Source organism: Capra hircus, chromosome 29 (assembly GCF_001704415.2).
Source record: "Capra hircus breed San Clemente chromosome 29, ASM170441v1, whole genome shotgun sequence".
NCBI classification, from domain to species: Eukaryota; Metazoa; Chordata; class Mammalia; order Artiodactyla; family Bovidae; genus Capra; species Capra hircus.
In genome coordinates, this window is record NC_030836.1 from 24,264,857 (window position 1) to 24,287,495 (window position 22,639).

General features: G+C 47.3%; 1 protein-coding gene across 7 annotated transcripts in view; it reads right to left on the minus strand.

Annotated features, from left to right (window-relative positions):
* NAV2 (neuron navigator 2) overlaps positions 1-22,639 on the minus strand; it is a 427,183-nt gene that overhangs the window by 74,619 nt on the left and 329,925 nt on the right. For 6 of the 7 annotated variants that reach the window (XM_018043153.1, XM_018043157.1, XM_018043158.1 and 3 more), the window contains one exon: positions 2,840-2,978. In XM_018043153.1, coding sequence (XP_017898642.1) covers positions 2,840-2,978 — 139 coding nt within the window. Of the gene's footprint in view, positions 1-2,839; positions 2,979-16,269; positions 16,335-22,639 lie in introns of those variants that run through there. The other variant, XM_018043159.1, reaches the window with a different exon arrangement.

The following is a 22,639-nucleotide window of genomic DNA, read 5'->3' on the forward strand; positions in this document are numbered from 1 at the left end:
CTGGGTATCTGGGCATGTGTGCCCCCATCAAAGACCCTCCCAGTGCTCCTCAGCACACTGGAGGAAACAGTCACCCACAGACAAAGGGGATTTCCATCCCCAAGGATCACTCCTCCAGTACCCGGCTCCTCTCTCACACAGCTGAACGAGGCTATTGCTTAGGCTTCCAGGCGATAGTTTCCCTGCTCCTTAGATGTTGGCTGGTCCTCAGAGGCTTTTCAAACATGAAAACCTAGGCAGGCAACCTGTCCTCAACCTGCTTTCCTGACACATTGGACCACTTCTCCCTGCCTCTGGGACGGTCTGTGCTGCCTGTTTGTCCAGGGAAACCAGCGTGTGACGGGGACCTGAATGTGCCCTGGGAGGATGGCAGCAGACACGTTCCTGCTGCCTGACGCTGCCTGGAGAGGAGTAATGGTCCTTAGTCTTCCTGAGAGTGGCACAGGGGAGGAGGACAGAAGGAGGCGATTTATGTGGATCAGATACTCAGGGATGCTCCCTGGGCAGGAACAAAGGGATACCAAATAAACCAGCTCAATAGGAATCTTAGTAACTGTAGTTGCAAGTCTACATTTTATCCTGGTATCTACTTAATTTTACTTAAATATTCTAAACTCAGGTAGTTTTATAGCAAAAAAAAAAAAAAGAAAGAAAAGAAAAAAAAGCAGTCCAATGAATCGTAAACTTCTTACAACACTCCTGATGTTAACTTTCTGCTCTTGATCAAAAGATATGCTGTGTCACATTCTTGAAGCTTTTCTAATGTAACCTTTGCTAGATGAAAGCAAAGAGCTGGTCAGAGAGGAGGGGGTCTTGGCATTAACCAAATTCAAATGCATCATTTGTAAACTCCAGATGTTTACTCTGTGTCGGTGTGGAAAATAGATTCTAATTCCAGCTCTGTGGGAAGGGAACAAAGACAAGGAGATTGTTCTGACAGTGTTTTGTTGGCTCAGCGAGCATCTTAGGAGCAAGCTTCTTCCTGCCTTGCGAGTGAGCAAATCTACTTTACAAATCTTCTTCTCTCTCCTCTCTGTCTCTGTCTATCTTTCCTTCTCTCTTAGTTCCACAGCTCAGTATCTAAGGACAGTCTAGAAGCTTGATTGTGGTTACCTTGAAACTAGAAGGAGTCTCAAAAAAATCATTTACTGTCCAAAAAGAAAGGAAAAGGGTAGGTATTATAACATTTGCCAAGTGGTAGGAACACAGTCTGGCTTGGTATCTCTAATCTGCATTTAATAACTGAACACTCATCCCTTGGGTGGTATGGCTAGGTTTTTTTAATCAACTTTTAAAAATTGAGGTATAGCATTCATACACTAAATGTACAATCTTAAGTATATAACTTGAAGAAATTTTATGAAATAAACATACTAATAAGGACCACTCAGACCAAGACATGGAACATTTCAGCACTGCCTCCCCAAATCTTTATGCTCCCTCTCATTTAGGTAGCTTCCCCCGCCCCGCCCCCCTTAACAACCACTACAAGCCTCCCTCATTCACCAACACTAACTGGAAACTCGGGCTAAAAATGAAAACTCAAGAAGTCACAGGCAATCCCAGAAGCAACACCTCACAGATTTCATCAGGCGGCCTATGCTTACATTTCTGTGGGACAGAATGACTCCCACACTCTGACACATCCTTTATTTAGCCTTGTCCTCAAAGAAAAAGATACCTTTGAAAGCAGAGAGACTCTGAAAGAGGCTCCTATCTGTCCAGAGGGAGAAACAGAGGAGAAAGGAAGCAGATGTGAAAGGAAGGGAGTGAAAGGAGGCGGACGTGCCAGCCCTGCCCTCACGAGGCCCCTCTGGGAGACTCTGTCCCCATCGGACCTTCACAGGGGTTCACCTGAGGCTGCAGCCCCCACAGGTGGGAGGGACTCATCATGAAAAGGATCCCAGCCCATGTGTTCCTACGTCACCACAGCCGGTCAGCCCCAACACGAGCAACCGGCGTGAGGATGATAACTTCGCCTGTCCACTAGTAAAATGGGCTCATTAGAACCAACCCCTCTGACCACTGAGGGATGCTTTGAGAGCACACAAACGCACCCCCACAAAACTGCTTTGGAAGCGCTGCCTCTGAAACATTAGCTCTGAGAGTTTAAAGCAGGGATGGGAAACCTTAGTGACTTGGCACAGTTAGGCAAGGGTGCAGCTGGCCAACACACTGGGGCATGGGTGCCCTGTCCAAAGCGTGCATGTATGGGGCAGGGGGGACACTTGGACACTTGTTGGCTGTGGAGAATGCAGACTCAAAGAGGCAATACTGTCTGATTTTTCAAGAGAAATCAGAAGCTCACTTTTTATGTGAAATAATGAATTTATAAAAACGTGAATGATACTGTGGGCCAGATAAAACACACTGGCAGAATAGGACCCACCGAGCAACAGTTCCCAACCTCTGGTTGGTACATACTGGTCTTCTGGGCCAGGGCTCTAGCCCTGCCCCCACCCCGTGGCTCTCAAGGCCACCCTTGTCCTGTGGACATACATTCCACGCTAAGAATGGCCACTTGAGTCCAATATCCCTGTTGCTGTTGTTTTCTACATAGATGATGAAACTGAGTTCCGAGAAGGAAAGGTGATTTTTGCCAAGGCCACCGCCATGAGAGCAGTGAGTGCCCCCGACTCCTATTCCAAGCACCCCGCCGCCCACCTCCCTCTCCCTGCAGGGAGAGGACACAATCAGGAGACAAGACCGCAGGCAGTGAGCAGGAGGCTGGGCCTCCTCTCACAGACCTGGGGACTCTGCCCACCCTAAATGGCTCCTGCGGCTCACAAGCTCAAGGCTCTTCACTGGCAGGGGCCTTGGGAGGGGCCCCGTTCCTTACCTGCACATCCAGGTTCTTGCGTGAGGAGGCAGGCGTGTTGGCATAGGAGCTGATGGACGAGCTGGTGTTGATGTCATCCGTGCTGAGGTTGTCTATGGTGTCACTGATCCCGCTGCTGACGGAGCTGCTGTCATCCCAGCTGCCAAGATAAACACACCCTGAGCACGTCACGCCGCACCAGCTCAGCCTGACGATACAGCCAGCCAGCTACCATCCCCGAAGCCTCTTGGTGCACAAAGCCCCAGACAAAGCTCCTTTGCCTCTAATGTGACTCATTTTCAAGGGTGACATCCAAATGCTTCCGTCTGGCAGCTGGGGAAGTGGGTGATATGTGTCTTCCCCTAAAAGGCGGTGCTTTCCTGAGCAGAGGTGACTAAACACATACACACTACCTACCCCATCTTCAACATCACCTGGGGGGCTTTCAAAAGCCCAGGGCAACCTCCAGAGACAGAGGAGGCGCAAGGGGTTTGGGGACTGGAGCAGAAAGTGGGCAGAGAATGAGTCAGCAGGGGTGTCCTCCCTGTGGCTCAGAGGGGGAAGAAGAGCTGCTGTAGGAATTCTCTGGACCCCACTCCTGGCACAGAAAGCCAAGAGAAGGGAAGTGCAAAAGTTGGCAGAAACCCATCAACTCTACTGGTAGGTCTAATAATTGGAGAAGGAAATGGCAATCCACTCTAGTATTCCTGCCTGGAGAATCCCATGGACAGAGAAGCCTGGGGGGCTACAGTCCGTGGGGTCGCAAAGAGTCGGACATGACTGAGCGACTAACACAACACTGCTGCTGCTGCTGCTGCTGCTGCTGCTAAGTCGCTTCAGTCGTGTCCGACTCTGTGCGACCCCATAGACGGCAGCCCACCAGGCTCCCCCATCCCTGGGATTCTCCAGGCAAGAACACTGGAGTGGGTTGCCATTTCCTTCTCCAATGCATGAAAGTGAAAAGTGAAAGTGACGTCGCTCAGTCGTGTCCGACTCTTCGCGACCCCATGGACTGCAGCCCACCAGGCTCCTCTGCCCATGGGATTTTCCAGGCAAGAGTACTGGAGTGGGATGCCATTGCCTTCTCCGAACACAACACATACAACTCTAATATATCTCAAGATGCATCAAAAATAGAGTCCTTCATTTCTCAATCCTGAAATCCATCAAGACCCTCATCCCGCACCACTCAAGTCAAATCTCCAAGCAAAGATTCTTATTTTTCCTTCTACCATCTCCGCTTCCCAACGCCAAGACATTCGGGGCGCCCCCTGGTCCTCCTGCCCCTGCTTGCAGAGTCTCTCCCAGTGAGCATGGCTGCCCCTGCCCCTGCGCCCAGAGGTTCTGGCTGCTTCTGCCCTGCCTGGTGACTGACAACAGACCAGCTGGGCTCCAGGCTCCTCTCCTGGTTCCCAACCATCTAGTCTCCCCACAGCAGCCAGAACGGTCTCTGTGAAACACAAGCCAGATCTATTGCTCCGCTGCTTCAAATCCCTCAGGGCTTCTCGAGACTTCCTACTCTGGCCCTCAAGACCCTGTGATCCAGCCCCTCCTCCAGTCAGTCCTGCCATGGACGCCCATCTTTATCGCTCACCAGCTCTGGGTTTTCGCATTCTAGGCTTTGCGTTTACTGTACCTCTGGATGCCTGCCCCACCTCCTTCTCTCTGAAGAGTCACCTCCCCAGAAGGCCTTCCCTAGTCCCTCCAGTGTCCCCTCCTCCCACCCTCTCCCAATCCCCGACGTCAGGTCTGGTTGCAGGGTGGTAGATACACAGCAGGTGCTCAATAAATACCTGCTGATTTAGACACACAGAGTGGGAAGTTGAGGAACCTATAAAGTAAGCTTCTAGCATAAACTGTGACACCGCTCTACTTGATGGAGTAGGAATAGCTAAGTATTACTGTTTCTATGGTACAGGTAGAGAAAGCAAGGCTGAGGAAGGCACGACACCTTACAGGAGGTCAGACAGCATGACGGGCAGGACCTGAATCCAGCTGCCCCCTCTCTTCTGTGATGACACACGGCTCTCTATTACGTCCAATGTCAGTGCACACGGGCAAACGACAGGGCCCACCTCCCCAGGAAGAAGCCCAGGCTCGGGAGCCGGTGTGTCACGGAGCAGGAGAGGCAGGGCCAATACGTGCATCTGGGGCCGTGTGATGATGAAGCACTGACTTAACCACATGTGTCCACCACTCAGCCCTCCACAGGGAGCCACGCCTCACCGAAAGGCCCACAGAGCGGCTCTCTGATGCCTCAGAATGCCAGGGTCAGAACAACTCCACGCCCCGGTATACATCCAGAAAAACAAACCCAGCAATTTTAAAAGACACACACACATCCCAATAAAGCTGCATGATTTACAACTGTCACGATATGGAAGCAACCTAAGTGTCCGTCGGCAGACGAATGGAGAAGATGTGGTATATAAACACAGTGGAATATTACTCAGCCATGAAAAAGAACGAAAATTTGCGATTTGCAACAACATGGATGGGCTTGGAGGGCATTATGTTTAGTGAAATAAGTCAGACAGAGAAAGACAAATACATATATAAGAACACTCAGATGTGGAATCTAACAAAATACAACAAAGTGGAGGATATAGCAGAACAGGAACAGACTCACAGAACAAATGATGGTCACCAGTGAGGAGAGGGAGTAGGAGAAGGGGCATGAAAGGGGTAGGGGATTAAGAGGTACAAGCTGTGTATAAAACACATCAGCTACAAGGATATGTTGTACAGCTTAGGTAATACAGCCAACATTGTATAATGACTATAAGTGGAGTATAATCTTTAAAAACTGTGGCATACATTATATATCTATGCATATATACACACATACACAAAAAGAAATGCCACTGTCTGAGATTTAGAAAGTCAGGAGCACCCCAAACCACCACTCCCGAATAATGAAAAGGAAGTTCTGGTTTGTTCCACCAGTTCATAGGATGCCTGTCTGAGCTCTGCTGATCAGGCAGGAAGACGAAGCTTAGTGGAAACCTGTTTTCATTACCTTTCCCTTCAGCCCGCCAATTTGGCTTCTAAAGCCCACCTGGAGGGTCCCACCCAAGTGCAGGCAAAGGTGGTTCTCAAGCAGAGAGGATAAAGGGGGGCAGGGTGGGGACTCAGGGGGAGGCTCACTAAGGATGAATTCGCAGGGAACTGCAGTTCCAGGTCTCAGGCAACTTCCTGCCTGTGATTCCACTGGCTTGGCCCGGCCTCCATCCGGTTCCAAATCCTCCTTTAAGGCCTTCTCCAAATATCCTGGCCCACCCTGACAATCCCCTCCTCTGAACTCACAGTCTTCCGCATTTGGGTTCATTCTGTGTGCTCTTGCAGTTTTCCAGTCGTTCTCTCTGTGACGGTCTGTCCTACTTTCTAAGCACCCGCAGGGATCTGCCTAGTGATAGTAAGCAGTGCAGCCTGTGTGTCAGGCATCAGGCCAGGTGCTTCCGATACGTCGTTTCTATCTCCGCTCTTCACATCACACCTGCAAGGGACCCGTTCTCCTCCCCAGCTGACAGGTGAAGGGATCAAGGCTGAAAGAATGAGTATCTTGCCCAGTGCCCCCCTTCAGTCCACTTTGGAATTGGGTTTAAGGCAGAACTGTCTAATTTGGGAACATGTGCTCCCTCTGGCCTGCGTCACCCGGCCGTTCGTTGAGCACTTGCCACATGGCAACTCTTCAGCACCTGCACATATTCTCAGCCACGCTCCTATTCCCTCACGGGTGGCTATGCTTCCTAATGAGGGCACAGGCTTTGAGAGTGCCGTCCAGGGCTCTCAGCAAATGCAGGGCAGGGCTGGCCAGGAACCTCTCCCTGACCCCAATGCCCACCCTCCCCACCACCACCTCCAGGGCAGCGGTACAGCAGCAATGCCAGCCTCCCCATCCCTCATCTCCAGGCATACAGTGTGCATTTATTGAACGCCTGCTGACTGAACTCACATGCAGGACAGGCGCGGCATGTTCTGACACAAAGGCAGCCCCAGCAGCGGATTCTGAGCCCGGTTCCCTCCCACTTTGTGCTCTGACATGTCACAACCTCTGTGCCTCAGTTGCTTTATGGGTGACACACGGATGTGGATGACATGACCTAGGCTGGCAACCGTGTAAGGCTCTGCTGGGAAAAGGGTGACAGCACAGATGGAAAAGGACTCCAACCACTCTCATAATGGGAAGAAAATCCCGAGTCTTTCATTGCCTCTGCTCTCCGGGGTTAGCCACTGAAAGTATCTGAAACTTCCTATAAGCCAAGGATGAAGAGAGAAGACACGCAGGAGAGGAGCGTGGCTGGAGAGGAGGAAGGAGGGGAGTCAGTAACAGGCGCCCACACACCCAAGCTCCGGATTTTCTTGCTTTGAAATTGTACCCGCTGTTCCTCTGTGCCCTCCGAACACTGAGATGCTGCTGCAGGGGGGCACGTGGCACTTCTCACACACATGCTTCTCCCATGTCTGTGCAAAGAGCATCATGGGGCCACCCTGAGCTGGTAGGGGTCCTAGCAACTGAGTCAGCCCAGAAGGGGCAAATCAAGGATCTACCCCACAGAGAAGTGGGAGTGGGGAGACTGAGAAGGAGGATGAAGGAGCAATGGCAAGAGAGGTCTATGCTGAGCACGAGCTGCCTTGGGGTCCCCAGCGCGGTCTGTGCACCAGAAACAACAGCTGTCCCCGAGCTCAGAAAACCAGCCACGTCTCCCTCACTTCTGGCTCTTTGGGGACACTGGTGAATCTCTCTAGATATAAAATCACTTAGCTCCAACCTGTCCCTTCTCTAAAATTCAGGATATTCTAAATGGTCCTGGGCCACCAAGATCACTGTCAGGGAGTTCCAAGAAGCATCCTAAGGAAAACTAGCTCCAGAAGATGCTCTGTGATAACAATGTGGTCCCAACAAGAGAATGTACGGTATGCTACACGCCCCCTTCAGAGATTCAAGTTGCCCGTGAAGTTCTTCTAAAGTGCTGGCATGATCTCTTCAACGTTGCCTAAAAGAGCACGCTCCACACAGGAGATGCTGAGAATGGCACACACTCTGGAAGAAAAGCGAAAGAAGCCTAAAGCTGCCTCTGGGCCCTTCGTCCTTGGCTGCTTGAGAAGGCAGCTAGCAGGGAGGCAGGGGAGCAGAAGCAAGAGCAGTGACATCACGTGAGCTCCTGCATCCAGCCAGGCCAGAAGTCAGCAGCCACCTCTGGGAGACCAAACAGTGAGATCTAATAAACTTCTTTCTTCTACTCAAAACTAGCTTGCTTACGATTTGTCACTTGGTACACTGGTGCTAACTAATGGGGGATTGCCATTTGTTTGTAAAACGACTCCAGACATGCGGCTGAAAGGCAGATGGGAAAAATGTGGGAAGCATGTAGAATTCATTCAGGCAGTAAGAACGTCAGTTGAATCCAATCAAGCGGCAAAGGAAATTAGGTACAACGTGGGACGGGGTACAAGTCTGTTGACCCAAGTCAGGCGATAAATGTTGAAAGAGGTTACAAAACCTGATTATGGCTGAAATTTGAAAGAAACTCAGAGGATTTGGGTTTGGCAGTGTGGTGACACAAAATTCCAGTGAAGAGGCTCGAGAGACAGAAAGAACTACAGTGCACTCAGCCATGGCCCCAGAACAATCATTCTGGAATATGGTTTGGCCATTCCTGCACCCTGCTCTTGAATCTGTGAAAAACAACGTGAGGGTTTTGAGCCCACTTGATAGGATGAACTTCCTCCCCTCAGTGGGGAGTAAAGTGATTTTAAATCCTTGGGATGGTCTAAAAAGATGAAGGGAGATAATGAAATACATCCTCATATTAATGCTTAATTTTATAGAGTAAAAGCTTGATGATCATTGGGATAATCTATATAATTTATACTATTTTAAAAAATATATGGCATGTTAGAGAATCTAAAAATGTCTTGTGCTTCGAATCTAAATGAGTACTGATTTTTCATTTGAGATTTTTAAGATGAAAGATTTAGGAACTGGATTCAGACTGTACAAAGAATTGAAGTGTTTTGGACAAACTGAAGTTACAAAAGTCATAAGTTATTTGATTTGCAAAGGTTGTTTAAGTGCTTAGAAAGATTTTGCTTGCTAGGCTACTAAAGTCTATCCAATCCTACATTTGAAGAACTTGAGGAAGCCAGGTATGTTAAGTTTACAAATGTGATCTAAAATATTTCAGGAAATTTATCCAGATTCGCAAATAGTACTGATCAGTCAAATACAATTTGTTAAGTTTGAATTAATAAAGTACTAATCAAAATAATGGGTGGAAACATTCTTACTTTATGCGAAATACTTGACTTACAGATAAGATTTATAAGAAAACACAGGTTTAAAATTAAAGCTTTAATAAATTGAATAGTAAAACCTAATTAATTCTAAGATGCTGTTTTGGGGTACAAAAGTGTTCCTTAGACATTGAGAAAAACATTAAAGAAGATTTCGTTTTGTGAATGACTGAATGATTTTTATATATGAATAACCAGAAGAATAAATGAACACAAGACAGATCTATCCTCTTTACCCAGTTTTTCCTGTTCCACTTCACCTTCACTCTATATTGTAGGATTGCCAAGACTACGCCAAAACTGCTCCAAAAGTGTTGGTGGAAACAGCACTGTGTTCAACAGCCTTGGGAAACAACCAGAAGAGCCTGAGGGCCTCCTCCTCCCCAGTTTCTATAACAGGAAACTAAAAGAGCATAGGGCCCACAGCCTGGCTGGTTTCCCTTTTTTTTTTTTCCCACAACAGCGTATGATGTTTACGCCCTATAAATTCTTTGGCTGGGACATCTAGAGAAATGGCAAGAAGATGCTTCTGTTGACTTCTCACAACCATCAACAAAAAGCATCATTTCCTACCCAGACCACGGCCACGTACTTTTTTCTCTCCTCAATGAAAAGTCCTCCAGTGGTGGTCACATGGCACGACTGCAGGTATAAGTGATCAGACTGGAAAACGACCTTCACCTATTTTTGCCAATAGGTGGGTGGAAAGAATTCCATCACATATTTGCTATTTTTCTTCAAGACTCCTAAACTCCCATGTTTTTGAATCCGGAGCCAGGGACCTTGAATTCATTTTGTTCATCTCACCCTGTCAGTCAGCACCCTCTACGTGCCAGGCACCACGCAAGGTATCAGGGATACAGTGATGACTCAGTGGTCCCTAGCCTTGATCGCAAAGCCGGTAGACGTGACAGACAAGAAGGCAGAGCTCAGGCACCGAGGAAAACGTCAAACAGGAAGGTAAGCAAGGGACACAGAGTGGAAACTGCGCTGGTTTCTGACACATCTACAGATTTCAGCAGCCCCTCAAACCACCAACCAAGTGCCAGCATAAGGCACCAGTCGGCAGCGTGCCAAAGCCAAGGCCCACTGAAGCTCTTTGCTGTGCGGCTCGCTCTCTCCGTCAAGGCTTGTAAGTGGCAAAGGCAAGGAGCCAGGAGAGCCAGGCCTGGGCCCCAGCCCTCCCCACAACCACCTCCCAGAAGACTTCAGACACCTCACTTACTCTCCAGTTCTCTGTCTCCAGTGAGGGAGCTGGACACAGCGATCCCAGAGGGTGCTTTCTAACCAGCATCCTGGGGGGTTAAGCTCAGAGAAAAGCTAGTAGAGGCAAAGGGCACTGAAGGTCCCCACTGATCAGAGCATCTCCTTCCGTTCAGTAAAAGCTGCCAAAGAGGTCACCATACTTTCTAGTCTCTGGGTTTCCTCACTGCTGATTTCATCTCATAGTGATTCTTTTTGAAGAAGAATCTTCACGCTGAGTCCTTTCAATATTTGGAATAGGTGTTGATATCTTACATACAGGAGACGATTACTTAGTGCTGAGTTGTAACTGCCCTCTTTGGACAGACCTGAGCTTTCTTATTTGACACCACCCCCACCTGAGCGTTTGTACTCAGATAGGCTACCTGAGTTTGAGCAAGCTCCGGGAGATGGTGAAGCACAGAGGTTGCAAAGAGTGGACACGACTGAGCAACTGAACAATAACAAGGCTACCTGATTGACCCCATAATACAGAGGCATTACAACCCAATCCACAATAGAGGCTCTGCATGACCACACTATGTATCCACAAAGGAATAAGATGCAATCTTACCTAAAGTATAAAGTCTCCACTGGCAGTGTTTACCAAATGCCAGGCACTGCACCAGGCATGGTATGTATGCCGTTTAGGAGTCATCTAAAGACTCATCAGAGAGAGAGTACACATAGGTCAGCTTCGAAATCTCTGTCTGCTAACCAGCCTCATCTTAAAAGAACCTCCACTGACTGACAGCAATCAAGCATAATATCAAAGAGACCCTGTGTGGGCCAAGACACAGCATTTTAACCAGAGTCAAGGCGCTCAAAAGTAATCAGAAAATCTATTCAAAAATAAAACAAGGAGATCCAGTTTCAGAGTCTTACAAGAGATGCTGACATCACTGTGTCAGGAATTCAAATGCCATTCAGAGTTCTTAAAGCACAATTTCAACAGCCCAAACACAAGCTATCAGCTATGAAAAACGCAGGTGAAAGAATCGTAAATTATTCCAGCCTCTCACACTCCCTGTTTCCCTCACTGTTGTGGGGAGTTAGCATTCCATAGAACCTGCTTTCACCAGGCTCCCCTGAGAAATCACCTCTAATCTGGACAAATTTTTAAAATCAAGCTCTTCTGGGGAGTCTGTAGATACATCAGGAATCAGTAATGGTTCTGAATTAATGGGGTATTGTATTTACAACTTCATCTCAACAGCAGGAATCTGCAATGGCTCTGAATTCATGCGATACTATATTTACAAATTCATCTTCCATGAAGTAAAAAGGCAAAGCCGAACCCCAAGGTTAGAAGGATGATTAAACAGATTTTTCCACTAGGATTTACACGCCCAGGCATGAGGAATCCTGGCTTTCAGCAAAAGACTCCTGACTCTGAGAAGAGGAGTTACTGAATGATCTGGAGGGTCATTAGACTTTCCAAATGGACTCCCTGTGAGATAATGTTGTTTATGCAAGAGAAAGACATGCTTAAATGATGTTGTAAAAAAAAAAAAAAATCAGCTTGTAGAGAAATATTCATTCCCTGCTCACTAATAAACCACAGAAGGTTAGAATAGAAGAGATGTCGTACTGTAATTCTGGTCCTGAAAAGCAGCCTCACTAAGCAAGGGATCTTAATCACCCTCCACCCAAAACCCCCACCCAAAGACTGGGTCTACTCCAGAAGGCCCTAACCATTCTCAGAAACTGTCTTAGCCCGCCCCCGCCCTCCTGTCTGCCCCGATCCTGGTGACTAAACTCACGCTGTAGAGCCACCCAGGGCTCGGTCGCGGCTTTACCTGCTCACTTTTCCAGTTCTGCTCCTGAATCACAGCAGAGCCCATTTCCAGGGCCCCGTGCCCCCTGCCAGACAGCTGCATTCACTTGCAAAAGCCCAGACTGGTGGAACTTGTTTTCTGGCTATTGTTCAAGGCAATTGTTCCTGTGAAACCCCAGGGCCCAGCGGAATGAGATCCTTTGGTGTGGATGAGTGAGCAAGTCCAACCAGGGCTTAGCAGTAACCCCGGGGAAGGGAAAGGGTTTGGCTACCTTCATTTCCCACCAGACAGGTATGTTAACTATTTCCTCCCCAGGAGCTTTTCTCAGGAGCATCACCTCCTCTAACCACTACTGGGCCCATTAAGAAAATCCACCTTCAAAGAACACAACAGGACTCCTGCAAAATCCTTTTGCTGCCTATCTGAGAACGGTAAGAGCCAACTTTAATTGAAGTTTAAAGCTGCGCCAGACTCCGTGCTAATTATATTACTTGCATTCTTTCATTTAATCCGCCCAACTCTACGATAAAAATAATAACTTGTATTGAGGGCTTATCTATATTTTCTCCGGGGTACCATGAGATTGAGACTTAATTCTATACCCATTCGAGAGATGAGACAACTGACCCTTGGAAAGAAAGGCCCAAAGGTCATACAACTAGCAACTGTTGAAGCTGAGATTCACATACAGATCCAAGAATGCGCAACCATCTTGTTTATCTATTCCACTGACACATTTTTATGAACATTTGTCATGTGTATTAGAAGGGCGTTCAAGTTTCCCACATGAACAAAAATAAGTAAATAAAAGAGAGCTACTTGAAAAAAGCTATGAGCAAGCAAGTCACCCTTTAGGTTTTCCCCCTGCGATCAGCCTACACAGTCTGCTGTTGCAGTACTAAATAACCCAGAACCTGAGTTCAAATGACAAGCCAGTACGGAGTTAGATGCTAATCCAAATAAATTAAGTTTCATCCAGCAGTGGGCCAGGGTACCGTAAACCTCTGAAGCTCTAGATGGAGGCAGCACATGCTCTGAAGAAAACAAAAAGCAAAATATTGGGCTGGCCAAGAAGTTTGGGTTGTTCTGTAAGACGCTTTGGAAAAACCCAAATGAACTTTTTGGCCCATCTAACAGATCTCAGTTTGAACCCTGGCCCTGCCATTTACTTTGTCAATATCTTCACCTCCAGAAGACCCAGACTTCCTCCTCTATGACCTGGTGCTGATCAACACCCAGGCCCCTAACGCCTTTCGTGGGGACCAAACCAGAACTCCAGGCACGGAGGAGATAACCAGCTCCTGTCAGCTGTAGGGCGGGATCCAGGGACTTTGCAAAGACCACAGGAAGGAGAGAAAGGCCCACAATATGAAAAAGATGATGAAGCTCTAGTGCAAGAGCTCGCTGCCATAAGTGGGCAGGGTCCCGGGGGAGAAGCAGCTTCTACAGACGGTGCCAGGTGCAAGGCCAATCATTCGAGGTAAAGAGAGGGAAACAGGAACCCCATAAAGAAGGCTCCGAGGGGATTTAGTAGCACTCAGAATGTCAGGGGTTGAGTTTCACCCCACGGCACCTTTGTCCCATTTTGGTAACTCATTCCCTCAACAAGTGGGTGGTCCCCTGAGTAAGCGTGAAATTCCTCCTTTGGCTCCAGGGGCTGGTTGAGCTACCAAGCCCGGAGCTCTGGCCCGGATGCCCTCTACCCTCATTGTTAGCATAGGCACCAGCATGTCTGCTGGCCTCAGCTGCACAAAGGCCTCGCTCCTCCAAGGCTCCACCAGAGAGAGCTGCTGACACTTGGTCCACAGCCTCCTGGCTTTTGCCAAAGATTGCAGCAAAGTCATTCTGCTGTTCTGTTTACCAGAAGATAAGAGTACCGTAAACATCAACAGAATTCAGCATATCATATACAGCTCAGCCTATCATACACAGCTCAGCCTATCATACAGCTCATGAAAATACTGGCGAACACAAGCTGAAAAGCTGTAACAGTGGGCTCCAGGGATTTTGCTAAAGCACTTTACATTCATTATCCCACACACTTCTGTTAGACTATAAGGTACAAACTATCAATGTTCCCTTTTACAGATGTGAAAACTGAGGCTTACAGAGGCTATGGTGACCTGCCCACGGTGCCAGAGATAATAAACAGAGCTGGATTTGAAGCTAGATCTGCATGGTTCTAAAACCCAAGCTCTCATTCTATGTAAGAGAAGAGGCAAAGAGGCTCTCAAGGAATTACAGTCAAATAAGAACTCAGAACTCCCAACTGCTATGCAAAAAGCCCAGGACACCTTTTTTTTTTAAAAAAAAGTTATTTTGTCTTGGAGTATAGCTGATGAATAAAGTTGTTATAGTTTCAAGTGAACAGCGAAGGGACTCAGCCACACATTCTCCCTCCAAACTGCCCTCCCAAAACTCGGGACACGTTTTAATGGAATCAAAGTATTCTCCATGTAATTATAGAAAAGCTGGGGTAGGGAGGAAGTCCCAGACAGGGCATTGACTGGCTGCCCTAGGTCTAGAGTTGTTGGTGGAGGAAGATGTGGGGGTCTCGACACTTCCATTAACACCACCCACCCACCCACATATACTCCCAGTCACCTCCCAATACATCTTAGGTGTTTGGAAACCTGAATGCTCAGGATAGAACAACAATTGCTTCACTCAGGGCAACTTGTTAGGGGCCTGCCCTTCAGCTACCCTTTCCAGGCCAATGGGATGGGAAGGGAAGGAAGCCCAGGTCAGGAAACAAACACTCAGAATCAGCTCTGGGACCCAAAAACAGTTCCACCCTAGCAAACTAGCCACCCCAGGCACACATGTGAGCAGCTAATGCCAAGCCTGGGTCAGCCTTAACACACCGGGGTGGGGACTCCAGGACTCCAGCAGCCCCAGGCCAACTTCCAGACTACTGACCTTCCCACGTTTGACTTTCACTTGGGCTTCCACCTCCTCCCTCAACCACGTACAGATCCAATGAGCAACAAATCCAGTCACAGATTCATCTAGAGTCCAAAAGCCTCAAAGAGATTAGCAAACTCTCAGATAGGTCTTGCTGCCAAAGTGCAGTTCTTTTTGATGCCACCCCTCTCCAGAAATGAGCCGAATCGGAGAGGCCCAGGCAGGCCATGCTTGCAAGTATCATGTGTACGCTGGCGCGTCCTCCACAATAAAAAGTGCCCTTCATCCAGCTGAACCCACATTTAAACTTACAGATAAAACCATCCTGAGCCATCTGCCAAGTCCAACAAGGAAGGCAGAGTGGTGGCCAGTCCCAGCTCTGCCTAGTGTCTGCGTGACCTTGAGTGCATTCCTTAGCCTCTCCTGGCTCCCACTGCCTCACCTCAAATAAAAAATAATATTGTTGGCTTCGCAAGAAAAATTAAATGAGACAATGTCTGTTAGATGCCTGGCCAGTAGTAGGTGGCAATGAACAGTGTTTCCTCTCCCCCTTGTCCGTCTTAAAAATAGAAATGTTCCTCTTTGGGGAGCTTTAGAGCAGTCCTAACAAACAAGAAAAGGACTCCTACTTAAATCTATGCCATCTCTCCTGGAGCCTAGTTTCCAGAATTTAAAACAAAAAACAAAACCCGGTAATTTGCAGTATTAGTAAACACAACCACAAGTTCACCCGGCTTCTTAGATTCCAAACAAAACCAACTGAAGTCATTTTAATCAGAGCCCTCTGCACCACCAGCAGTCCTTGCCCGGGTCCCAGTGTTGCCTCTCTCCAGTTCTCCCGCTCCCCAACCCCACCCCAGGCTCAAAGGTCTCCCCCTAAAAGCTGAAATAAGGACCGAAGAGAGCCAGTGTTTTGGTCTCAGCAGCCTCATTTGATAAGATGGTCTGGAATATACTGACATTACCCAAATGTCCAGGTGAACCAAGGACATTTGCTCTAGCTGCCTTTAGGACTATCAGGGTTAAAATAAAAAGGGATGAGGGTGAGAAGGAAAAGGATGATGAGTTTCCAGACCCGTGACCACCCACCCCCCACCACCAACTACGTAGTCCACGGCAATTTTGGCAGCTGTGCCACTGGCTGCTCTGCCCTGCTTTCTAGTACCACCCAGGGCAGCAGGAGCACCACACCATGCCCCAGGCCCTAGGAGTTTCAGAATATCGTCCTACCTTGTCAGGTTCCTAGGCCAGAGCATTCTACATTGTGATCCTTGGAGAAAGCAGACAAAGAAGCTGAATGAATCTCACGATGGCAATTCCGTCAGCCAGCCAGCCAGCCAGCCAGCCAGGCAGGCAGGCAGGCAGCCGAGCCAGCCCACACCGGGACAGGGAATCCCAGGCACCAGCAATCGGCTACTAAAGTACCCACTACAAGGGGATCTCCATTCCCCTGCCCGGGAAAGAAACCGGATCCACGGACAAAATTAACCCCTAAAGTGCCAAAGGAGCGAGGGGTCAGCCCAGAGTGCTGGTATCAAGTCAGCTGTGAAAAGTTTCAGCAAAGCAAAAGCTAACACCAAACTTGGAAACTGTTACCGTAAAGCACCTAGTGGAAGGGCCCTCACATAGTCCCAAGGGAGCCAGGAACAGTTGGTCAACCTGAATAAAATCTAGATGTGAAAGGATATTCTAAACACCCGTGGACTGTGCCAAAATGTCAGGAAGAGTCTCTCGGTCAATGCTGTGGCTGTTAACAATGACACAGAAATCGCTGACAGTAACATTTCTTAACTACTTCCACCCACAACTGAATGCGGAGCATTTGATAGAAATGATTAGCCTACAGAGATAACTGCGGAACCTGGAAAGGAAGAGACACCTATTTGTACAGTTAACAATGACGCAAATTATTTCTGGTGATGTCAATTTTGAGGCAGTGCCAACAAAAATAAGCATTAATTTTTGTTGTTTTTTTTTTTTTAAAGGAAGCTCGGTGTATACATGGCTACTTTAAACATTATGGTATACAAGCTGGGAGGGGAGGTGGGATGGGAGAGAGTCCCAGTTCTGGGATAGGAAGGGGTTGCACCAACTAATCCCTATTAAAACCTGTAATCAAGGAATTCAGGAGAAACTATGTAAACAGATGCTGAGAACAATGAACAACTGTTTTACTAGTGAAAATTCAAAAGCAAAATAATGTCAGAGCCACAAGTCTTTATTTTAAAATGAAGGACTAAGAGGCTCTCCAAAAGCCCTATTCCCTCTCCAAATATCCTGCCAGTTGGCTCCCGGCTGCTTTCAAAGGCTTTCCCAGAGAAAGACTCTCCCCCTGGCCTGGGCTGCCTCTCCAATCAGAGTTCAGGGTTGGGGGACGTGGGGAGGGGGGAGGGGGTTCTCTGTGTGTGTGTGTCTGGGGAGGGGAGAGGGTAGGCAAGGAAGCAGTAACTGGCCGAGAGCAAGGTCTCAGAGTGGTCAACGTTTGCTCAGCAAACAAAAGCCTTTCAAAGGGGGAATGAAGAGCCACCCCCACCCCAAAAAGGAGACAATAAAAGGTCAGCTCAGAAAGGAAGTGAGGGTCTAGTGGGGCTTCCCAGGTGAAAGAAAAAGCAAGTGTGTCCAGGAGCCGAGATTGTAATCTTGAAGGAGTCTCAACCAAAGTTAATCATTCACCTCTCATCCCTTAGGGCCCTCCCCCAGGTGAAAACCTATGGCCAGAGCCTGTCTCTGCAGTGGCGAATGGAAGGCTGAGGCCGGGATGCTGAGGGGTGGGTTCAAGGGAGGGCAGTGTAGCCCAGATTTACTGAGACAAAGTCAGGATGGACCCAAACTCTGGCTGACAAAGATGCTTTAAACCATCCCTGTCTCTGAAACTGAATTTATCTTTACAACATGACTTATTTGAGAATCTGGCTGACCTCTGGGTTACTTTAGGTGGAATGAGACTACATATATGGAGACATACATACAGAAAGACACATATACAATCTCCACTGTTTGCTGCAGTTGTTCTTTGTTATAAGCTAATATAATATGTAAACATCCACATTAATTGCCAAGGTAACTAAGGGATTTATTTATTTAACTGATATTACCGAGCCCCTGCTATGCAAGCCAACAAAATAGACAAAATATTCCTTACTCAAATGGAACTTACTGTTCAGTGGTAGAACTATACAATCAATGAGACAAAACGTAAATTGTAGAGTACACTATAGTGATCAGTGCTAAGGAGAAAAAAGTAATGTAGGAAAGAGGCTGTGATTTGTCAAGGAGCGTGTCTGAAATTTTACACAGGGTAGCTAGGGAAGGTCTCCTGAACGGATGAGTCCTGCAGATCTGAAAGAAGTGGGACAGCTGGTTAGGTGACTATCTGGAGGTAAGAGCCTTCCGAGAGAGGGAAAGGTCAGCGCAAAGGTCCTGAGACAGGATACAACTTACACATTCAAGAACCACGTGTGGCAGGAGCAGAGTGAGCAGGGAAGCAAAGGAAGCCAAGGAGGTCAGGTCAGAGGGTTTGGGAGGAGGGTCCCTGAGGAGAGCCTGGCAAGTCGCTGTAAGCATCTTGGCTTTTCCTCTGAGAAAGGACGCACTGGCAGGGGAATAAAGGAACTTCCTCTCATGTACAAGTTTCCATAAATCTCCTTCAGCACTAAATATATAATCTCAATTATGCACAACTTTTTCAAGGGTGACTTTATTACATGAGACAATGCAGTTTAAAAGGGTCTCGGTCCTGTTCCTGCTGTTAAAAGGTCCCATCTTTAATATGAAACGCTCTGAATTCTCTGCATCTGCAGGGTAAGGTTTAGGTAGGGCTTTCCCATGCTCTGAAAGGCAGCACACACTATAGCTAAGAGTTCCGGCAATCGGAGGAGATAAAGAAAGGAAGGCAGGTCAGCCAACCCTGTGGGAGCAGATGCCCTTTGGCTCTTTTCAAACAGCCAGTCTTCCCCTGTCATTTCTGACCCTGGTTTCCAAACAGGCCAGATTCCAAAGACCTTCTAGGACACATAACATTTTTCTCCACAGAAACAATGTTATCAATGATGTCAAGGTTCTCAGGTTAACTTACAGAGCTATTTTTTAAACCAAAATGCAGCTGATCAACTCTACCCAGGTATCAAAGAGCAGAATAAAACTGCATTCTTAGAATACGGCAGGTAATTACAGAATACATAAAACCACTGAAATGAATCTAAAAAAGACGTTCACTTATTTCTATAAATACTTTTATTAAAATAATACTAACGAGTCTACTTTGTTCCTTCTTCAACATCATCAGTTTTTGCCCTTTTTACCAGCTCTTCCCTACTAACTGGCCAAGGAAATATATCACCAATTTCATCAGATAAAATTTTCTTTAACCCCACGTCCATATTCCCCTCCATGACTATGTCACAGCAGAACACGTCAAAGAAGCCGTCTACATTCCAGCTTCCATGGTCCACTGTCTCCTCCCCCTGCCAGGCAGACTTGTGTTCACATCACCCCACTGAAACTGTTTTGTTTCTCCCAAGAACATCAATGGTTTAATTTTTGCCAGTGATCCTTCTGCTACCTAAGCGTTCAGCAGCACATAGCCAGGTTTGGCAGCTTCTTCCTTCTGGAATGGGTCTCTTCACAGGTTTCCATGCCATCATCTGCACCTGGTTACTTCCTCCCTCCCTGGCTGTGCCTCTGTGTCCTTTTGCTCAAGCTCCTCCTCTCCAGACCCCTCGGGCTCTGTCTCTTGTCCCCTGCTCTTTCCTACCTAGCCTTTCCCTAGGTGATCTCATGCACAGCTTCAAAGACTAGGCACAGACCACTCTGAAGTTTGCTTCTCTATCCTGAGCCCCTTGGGGGCACACAACACATCTCAAATCTAATGCATCTCAGAGAAAACGATTGTTTCCAACTTCTAATTTGTGTGCATTCCACTCCCAAATTGGAATCCTCCCCTTCCCAGTCAATGTACCATTGACCCATCAGTCATCTATTAATCAGTGTTTCCTTCATAGCTCCTATAAAATCCCCTAGCAAGTTCTTTTGCCTATACATCTCCAACACACCTTGAACCTGATCACTCTTCAGCCTCTACAGTAAGATAAACTTGGTCCAAGCCACTATTGCCTCTCTCCTTCAACAACCACCTCCTTGATTGCTCAGCCTTCCTTCTTGCTCTGCTAGGATCCCTCACCCCCACGGCAGTGACAGTGATCTTACTCAAACAGACATCGGGTCAAGTTGCCTTTCTGCCTAAAACCCTCCAGTAGCTACCCGGGGAAACCCAGAATAAAATCCAAATTCATTAGGATAAAATCCAAATTTGTTCCTTCGGCCTAAAAGGAATCTGACTACGCCTGCCTACTCCCTCTGCCACTCTGCGCCTCTCCTTCATGAAGTTCAAGTACAGGGCCCACATGGGCCTTGGCACACACTAGGTCTCTTTCTGTTTCATAGGCCCTGCGCTGAGTTCCACTTGCCTGTGATGCTCTCCGTCCACATCTCCCCACGTTCGTCTCCTTCTTCTGGTTCAGGTCGTGGGTGGGATGTCACCTTCTCAGGGATTCCCTCTAGACTCTGGGCCAGTTACCTTCCATAACACCCCATGGTACTTAACCAGTCAGTGCATTATTTGTTTATTTTCAAAGAAAAAAAAAAAAAAAAGCCAGTAAGCTCCTTGAGGGCAGGAGTGCTGTCTGCTTTCCTTCTGAGAGATCTCCCAGGGCCAAGGGTAAGAAAAGATGTTACCCATCAGTAACAGGTGATCCTGGTGCCGTATCGGTGAAGATGCTGTCAGTCTGGAGATGTTGTCAGTGTGGCTTGACTCCTCCATTTCCCCCGTTCTTTGCTGGGGCTCAGAATCTATCTGATAAGTGAAAAATCTCCCTTTCCTGCTGAGGGGCTTATGGCTTATTCTTTGCATTTACAGAGTGGGTCCCACTCTCCTTTTCCAGGGAGGAGGTGATACTGTCCTTCAATCTTACTATAAAGACAGAATGAGCCACATTTCAGTGTCGGATATTTTATCTTGAGGGGCGGCAATTTCTGTTACCTTCAATTGGCTAATTCTTGGGGTTTGTCTGGAGCTCACACTTGTGGGTCCTCACACGTGAAAGCACACACACTCCTCTGTCTCTAAACAAAAGGCTTCATTCACCAGGAAGAGTATCCACTCTGTTATCTGTGTTTACCTCCCTCCCATTCTGAATCTGAAACTGCAGGCTTGTTAACAAAACCTTGGACAGGGGAGGCTAGAGAACATGACCCCAGGTGCCAGCATCTTTGGCTTAAAATCATAAACCTAGACTTTTCATCCTCGATCCAACATCAGAGATGCCTTTTCTAACAGGGTGCCAATCAACAACAAACCAACTCCCAAATGGCAGCATTTCCAACAAAAGACACATGAGGTCAAAGCTATTTTCAATGATAAACAACAATTCAGATTTATACCCTTTACTGTCTATGCATCTCAATTCTCACAACTGGGTGGATACATTCATCTTTGTGTCATAGAAAAACAAACTGGAACTCAGATAACCTAGTTGTCTTGCTCACAGTCAAAAAACTATAAGGGACCCAGAGCCTCAGAGGACAAATCCTGCCCATTTTCCATGACCCACGAGCTCAGAGTAGCAAACATTGCCAGGTTACTGTGCCACAAGATGCCACCACGACATTCAGTGGGTCAGGGGCACTGTTAACAGGTTACCTAGAGTCCTTTAGCTGCTTCTAATATTGTTGGGCTCGGCCCAATTTAGACTTTTACCAAATGCTATGACATCATGGTTTCTACAAGGAAGGTCGTTCTGGATGCTATGGGAAAAGTGATAAGATAAATAAACAGGGTATAGGGAAAGAGAGTCACCGGAGGCATTTCCTTTAAATAGAGTGGTCAGAAAAGGCATCTCTGCAAGTGATATTTAAGCTATTCTCCTTAAAATATCGGCTGGATGCTGACCTTTATGCATCAGGCACTGTGCTGGGGAAACAGCAGTATGCAAAAGAGAAATGGTCTCCCTCTCTTCTTCATGGAGGTTATCGTGTGGGATTTGTGGGGATTTCAGACATTCAAATAAAGAAACAAATGCATTTAATTGCAAGCCACAATACATGACATGAAAGAAAAGCATAGTAAGCTGTGGAGCACATCAGAGGAGAAAGAGATTACTGCTTATAAAGTCAGAATAAATCTGTGCCCAGGCCGCCTGTACAGGAATGCCGTGCAATGCTAACAGTTGACAATTTGGTGCAACATTTTAAATTTGTGCCTATTTATAGCTTTCCACATAATAAAATCGAGATCATCCCATAAAACCCCATGCCAAACACCCCAGGCTAATAATAACAGCCACAAAGATTCCTATCATTGTCCCCACAGCCAATAAGGAGTAACGGCAGACTGGAAGGTTAGTGCGTCTGGTGTTTGGGGAATAATTCAGTTAGGCCTTCCTGCATCTGTGGTCATGGTAATAAATCCGGTTACCTAGAAGAAAAAACACCCAAGAAGCAAATCCACTTGGTAATTTGGTCTTTTAAAAAACAAAACATTAAAGGAAATTGAAAACAATACCATTGGCCATAAGGGGTTGGATGCATAGGGAAAACTCCAAGA